The sequence below is a fragment of the Ixodes scapularis genome, unplaced genomic scaffold, assembly GCF_016920785.2.
Source record: "Ixodes scapularis isolate PalLabHiFi unplaced genomic scaffold, ASM1692078v2 PGA_scaffold11__112_contigs__length_91849675, whole genome shotgun sequence".
In the NCBI taxonomy this organism is placed as follows: domain Eukaryota; kingdom Metazoa; phylum Arthropoda; class Arachnida; order Ixodida; family Ixodidae; genus Ixodes; species Ixodes scapularis.
In genome coordinates this window covers 41,560,137-41,566,828 of record NW_024609837.1, presented here as the reverse complement: position 1 = coordinate 41,566,828, position 6,692 = coordinate 41,560,137, and the positions used below count along the sequence as shown (strand labels likewise).

The 6,692-nt window shown below is 45.2% G+C and overlaps 1 protein-coding gene across 1 annotated transcript; it reads left to right on the top strand.

The window, feature by feature from the left end:
- Window positions 1-243: 243 nt before the first annotated feature.
- On the top strand, window positions 244-6,082 carry LOC8026567 (serine hydrolase-like protein). The gene is made up of 2 exons (XM_002404423.5): window positions 244-367; window positions 4,278-6,082. The coding sequence occupies exons 1-2, from the start codon at window positions 357-359 to the stop codon at window positions 5,260-5,262; spliced, it is 996 nt and encodes a 331-aa protein (XP_002404467.3). The 5' UTR covers window positions 244-356; the 3' UTR covers window positions 5,263-6,082.
- The last annotated feature ends 610 nt before the right edge of the window (window positions 6,083-6,692 follow it).

The following is a 6,692-nucleotide window of genomic DNA, read 5'->3' as shown; positions in this document are numbered from 1 at the left end:
TGAATGCCTCTTTTTCATCATCTGACCCCACTCTCTGCTCATGACTATGGCCGGGAGCGTGATCAAAACGCAAAAAACAGAAGACGTGCGATTGGCTCCACGAACACGTAGCTGCCACCGCACTGTCAGCTTAGGGGCAAAGGGAGTACATAGTAGCCGCGTAGGAGGGAGGTTCAATTTTCGGTTGCCTTGACGGTCCGGAGATAAGAGCCCCGATTGCGGAAATGAGGATGGCCGCTTATCAGCGAGTGCCCCGCTCTCTTTTATCGGCAGTGGTCGTTTGACGCGGTTCCAAGGGCCATCGAGGCATCCCCCGAACGACTTGATGACATGCCTGAGGACGGCGAGCAGTCAACATGGCGACGAGGTGAGGCACCCTTTTCCGTCGTACGCATCTAGGCTAATGCGCGTGGTTTTGCCTCCTAGATGACGTCCCAGCACCAATTACGTACCCTAGATAAAGGTGTTGATGTGTTGATGAGGAGTAATCACATCTATGGAGCAAATTTATGCACCAATGACGTCGTCAAAATCATACATTGCAACTCCTTTCTTGTTATTATTATATCCTGCGTACATCGCGAAAAGACTCCCTTCAGTTTGCTGGGAAAGGGACCACACTGCTTTATTCTCATACTCAATGGCCTGCTTCGTAACAAGAAATCGAACACAATTTTTTTTAGACCTCAGAATAGAACGTCCCATTTGCAACGTACACTTAATATTTCTTCAAGTGTAGACCAAGTCATTGACCAAACGTTTGAGTAACGTATTGCTATAGGCCGCGCGCGGGATTAGCTTGGAGCACCAATACATGTAGTTTTTTTTTGTTTGTTTTAAGATCAGCTTAGCCAGTAACGACGAAGCCTATTGATGCGGTGCTCTTCCGACAATTCATGTCCGTTTTTCTTTTTTATTTGTGAGCGAATTCGTCTTCGTGCGTGCCGGCTTGTGCGTGAGCGCATCAACATGTTCCTGCTTACTCGCATTTTTTGTCACCTGTTCGCAATACTGATCACGGATAGTTAGGAGTCATAGGACTAACAATAAATAAGAAAGTCAGCGTAGAACCAATAAATTTGTCTTTTATTTGTACACACCTTATCGTCTACTCTCACGGAGTCGTGGCTACTGATATGATCAAGCTTCTTGCTTTGTCATTTACCTCCAGCGTTCTTACCGGCCAATAAGAAAACCTCATTGTGTGAAGAGCGATAATGAATTGCTCAGGACTTACCACGAACTGGGTTTCCGAAATCGCCGATGACTACAGAGCCCAACTTATCCGCGGCCATCTGCGGCTTAGTCAAATATGGCGGGCAGCAGATCGAGTGCAGATACAATGAGCCGTTTATTATCTTAAAAATTTTGACAAAGAATGAGAATCAGTTGTTTGACGACACTGCTTGATACCGTTAACGTTAGTCCTCTTATTTCGTCTGCCTCGATCTCATTCGCTTCGGAGCAATAGTAAACCGCTCGATACTCGCTAAGCCCTATGTCGTTTAATTAAGCTATGAAATTGAATGGACGCGAATGCGGTTTGGTTCGTTTATCTTGTCTGAATTGGTTCCGAGTCTACAAAGCTATGCAACATATAACTGTTCTAAAAAAAAAACAAAAAAAAAACGAGTGTAATTTTGCACGTGCGTTGATCAATGTTTCATCATCGCTATGGAAGCATCAAATTTTTTTTTTTCTTTAGCAAAACAGCCCAGTTCTAAGATTTTGTCCGTCCGTCCGAGCATTTCCCGCTAAATTTAGCGCCAAAATTTACTTAGCGTGACCTGAGGTCACGTTACCTATACATCAATTCACTGTCCCCGAAAAAGTTAGTGGGCAAATATATGTCACGTGACCTGTATACCAATTCAGTTTACCCGCAAAAAATGACTCAACGCGACTTTACGTCACGCGATCTCTACACCAATTGTGTTCCACCGCTAGTTTTGGCGTGGAAATTGATGTCACGTGACAGAAACGCCTTCAGTTGCACGGGAAGCTTAGCGGCGAAATTGACGTCCGGTCTCCTTTGCACCAATCGAGCCTACACGCTACATTTATCGGAGAAATCGACACCACGTGATCTCTGCACCCATTTTCCCCCTCGAGGTAACGGGGAAATAGATAAAAAATAAAAGCTCTTCTTCGCTCTCCGTAACGTCTCAATTATCTTAAACGATCGCTCCTTGAATACTACATTCAATGAATTGTAGTACTTTAGAGATAAAGGCCGCTACCAAATTGTTACTTCAGTATTTTATAGTAACAAGGCAAACGCGTGCATCGGGTGAACCTAGACATGATTAAAATAGCGCAAACTTGACAAGGACAACAAAGAAGGCACACGTACAACAGGACTGGCGCTTACTTCCAACTAAGTTTATTTCATCATCAACCAACAAATATATACCATCGCCAGCGAACATAAAAAACCCCAAAACACAAAAAAAAATAGTTATACATTAAGATTATATGCATATCACGCGCCTTTCGTCAGATAAACCATCAAGAAAAAATAATTCTTTGTCAATGAGACACACCGACGGCATGCTGACGCCACTTGTCTCCCGCTTTTTTGATAAAAAAACGCCTCTTTAATTTCCCTCTCTGTCTTGTCCTTTGCTTTCTTTAAGAACTTCGTCATATTCAAGAGCGATTTACACCCCCATCGTTTATCGTGCTCAGCAAGATGACCACCGAAACTACGAGGATGCTGGGAACGCAGGGTGAACCTGCGTTCCCAGCATCCTCCTAGTTCTAGGGAGGTTTGGCGGAAAGTATACTACTACCCTAACAAATCTCAAAAGATGGCACCAAAATTTCGACCATTTGAGATTGATAAATATATTTGAATTAAACTTAGAATTTTGTGTTTTATTCTCCAGCTCAGATAATATAATTTGAAGATGTAACGCGATTGGAGGCCTTCGAGATGTATACATACGAAAAAGATGAAATTTCAAACATATTATTGCGTCATCGTCGGCACTACAATCAATGACACGTTATGAGAAATTTGTTGTGGTTGTATCAATTGCAACAGCAAATTGTTTAATGTTTTTTTTTTTTTCGAAGATGCATTATTTTCAATAAATCGAGGTATTCTGATCTAGTCATATTATTACATGTTCCGCAACACAACACTCCACTGCTTCGCAATAAAGGCTCGTCATAGACAGACATAAAGGACAATTATTACTTACCTGTGAAAGGTTGCCAATTATAAATACTGGTGTCATCGTCATCATCATCATGGCCATGTTGCACATTCCTCTGTAAGAACAGATTCCACATTGTAGTGAATCCCAAAGTCAAGCACCTTATACCTGTTTTCACAATCGTAGCTTCAGTTTAGAGCAGGGGCCTCCAAATCCAGGCCCGCGGGCCAGATCCGGCCCCCGAATTTACGTGATATTTCCACGTGCCCGGCCCGAGGCCAGCTGCTACAGACGCCACATATAATCACGCGAAAAAAAAAATGGCACCGCAAGATGCATTAAACGTGTTAACGAAGATATCATAAAGAATAAAAAAAAAAGTGCCCCAAAGGGTCGGATCTTTCGCCATAACATTTATTTTACATTCTCATTGGCATCATTAATATTCGTAGTTCCCTGCTTAACGTCTCCGTAACTATGAGAGCATTTCTTAACGTTCTCATGAATATCGGGCCCAGTGTCGTGTGTCATAATGACCCTTGCATAGTTTCATCAGGAGATCTATAATCTCGTTATTCTTCTGCCCCGTCTTAATATGTCCGTTCCTATGTGCTTTGATTTATGCCTGCGAGTTCTCTATGTCACAATTATTTTATAATGTCATATCTAGCAACATATTACTCCTAGAAATCTAGACTTATTTATTTTTTATTTTCTTGTTTATATTGTTTTAACTATGTTCTGGCCCTCGAGTTTGCTTAAGTGCGCAATTGGGCACTTAGTCCGAAAAATTGGGGACCGCTGACCTAGACCTTTAGATAAGTCGCCTATACGAGGACGTACGTCAATCGTTCCGGAATATGTAAAGCTCGGTGAAATATTAGGTTCACTTGTTACTTTCGATGACCAGTTAGATAAACTACAATATGTGAAAGTCGGGCGTATCACGTATTGAAAGTCTTAATCTCGTCGTGTGTTTGCACGAAGAGTAAAACATTCAATCACAATCTACATGAATGTACATACGACCATTTCATGCTGCGTGTAGTAGTGGTTCTTTTTCTTTTTTTTTTTGCATTTATATTCACAGTGTTTGGTTTCTCCATTGTCTTAAAGGTTGGCCGGGCCTCCAAGACTCTTCGCGAAGCGGAACTACATTTTGCTCCCTTGGACCAGAAGCACGAAAAAATGGAGGCACGTCCTGTCCAGGGGAGCGTCATCAACGTCACTACAAAAAGAAAGACCAGTACGTGATGTGATCATACCGCTTCCCTACGGCCATCTAGCAGCGAAACAGTGGGGACCGGACCATGGCCAACCCGTACTCGCCCTCCACGACTGGTTTGACAACGCCGCCAGTTTCGAGCCCCTGGTAGCCTTCCTCAAACCCGAATTTAGGATAGTGTCACTGGACCTTATAGGGCACGGATTGTCATCCCACCTCCCACCTGGATCCAACTACAGTCGAGATCGTTACGTGGAAGACGTGTTAAGAGCGGTGGACTACCTTAAATGGGACACCTACGCCATCGTGGGTCATGGTATGGGTGCTGGTGTCGGCTACTTTTTGGGTTCCCTGCAGCCTGAAAGGGTCCCTAGACTGGTGTCTTTGGAAGGTACCTTCCCAGCGGCTCCCTCTAGCGCTCGTGATCCAGCGCAACACAATATGAAAAACACTGATACCTCCTTGAGGCCCTGTTACACCAAAGTGGACGTTCTGCGGAAGATGGCTTCTAGGGGTATCAGCTCGAAATCAGCCAGGTTCATGATGGTTAGGGGATGTTCCTCACTTGGCGACGGGCGCTATATCTTCAACGCTGATCGTAGGATCGGCTGTGCTGAAACGCAGGTGTTATACCCTGGCGTCTTCGACAAAGTTCTGCCAAGATTTCAAAACAGCATGCTCGTGCTGCGAAGGGATGCTGAACTCGTGGAAAAGGCTGGGTGCCCCAATATGGATGCTGTTGAAGCTCTTATTCGCTGTGTAGGCGCCGAGCAGTGCTCTAGGTTTAGTTACGTTGTTATTTCTGGAGAGAAAGGCATTCATTGGACGAAGCCGAATGCCGTGGCGCGCATTGTGAACGAGTTCTTGTGTACCTGATTTTTGTGTCATGCAGTGGCAGGCATGTGTTATACTGTACCATAGCTTCCTCTATATTGACATAGCCTGGCAGTTCGCTACGAGAAGCGGCCGCCGAAATTGAAAAGGTAGAGCGGCAGACAACGGATGAGATGAGAGCCGCGTGATGGGCGCCCCGCTGCGGCGAGACGCCGAAACACACTTGTCCCGAGCGATGAAATGTCCGCTGGCGTTCCTCGCGTTACTGCTTTTTTTCTCGTCGGGCTTGAAAACCATGTTTCGGGTCCTCGCCGCTGCAAAGGCTGTGCGCTGACGTCCAGGTTCTCCGAGAAATGCTCTGTGCTACCAGATCCTCCCGCCCCAAATCTGCGACCGGGCACTCTATGGCTCCGTCGTCAAACTGCCAGGCTTTGTGAGTATAGAGAAGGCTATGACTTCTACCGCGGTTTATATGAACTGAACCACCACTCCGCGCGGCGTTTGGAACTACCAAAATCAACAATCGCGCGCTTCTTTTTTCTTCTTTTTTTTTTTTTTTGTTGACGTTGATACATGTCGACGCCAAGACAACTGCTTTCTCGCTCTCGTTGCGGTACAGTGCTTTTTCGTGTAGTCTGCTAGTGAGGATGTGCATGCGACATCCCTCCGCTTAGTCGAACCGTAAAACCAATACAAGACAGAACATAAATCTCTCGTAAACGTTCTAGAAACAAATTCTGCAGCGCGTCGACTTCTGATCAAGCAATAATCACACCACAGTAGAGTTGCTCAAACAGAAGTGTCTCTTTGTTTAACCATGAACACAAAGACATATTAAAAAAAACTTCAAGAGTGGCGATAAGAGTGCGTTAGGCATCTGAGCATTGAAGATAATTGACAAAGGGCAATAGTATAAAAAGGTCGATAGTGACTGTGGATCATATAATTCACGCCTATAAGGATGAAGGTCTACCTGTGAATGAACCACATGAAAGGCCTGCTCAAGCTGCACACCCATGAGAGGGTATTCCCACGAGAGAAGCTTTCGGGGAGAGATATGCCTGACGTCGGTGAGCGGCAGAACCAGCGGGATTCCCTCCACGACTCTATAGCATTCACGCGAACGGCGGGAAGCCGACAGGGACGTCAGTGTTATCAAGGCATTTAACGGTCGTCGACAATAGGGCTCGGTGCGCTCTGACAAGAGTAGAAAAATTGGGACGTTCATAAAACGGCGATACTCGATTACGGCAGCAGCGCTGTTAGATTCGGAAGACGACGAACTGCTTCATGCTAAAAGAAAGATGCTTTTTGAACGGGTGGATGCCACGCGAAGGGCGTTAAATCAAAAACCGGTTGTACAACGAGCGGCTTAAGGACGGCATAGATGACTATCGAAGACTCTTTCGGGTGCATCGGACGATATGCCCAACAGCACAAGCCTCATGTTAGGCGATCCTGACGCCACCGCC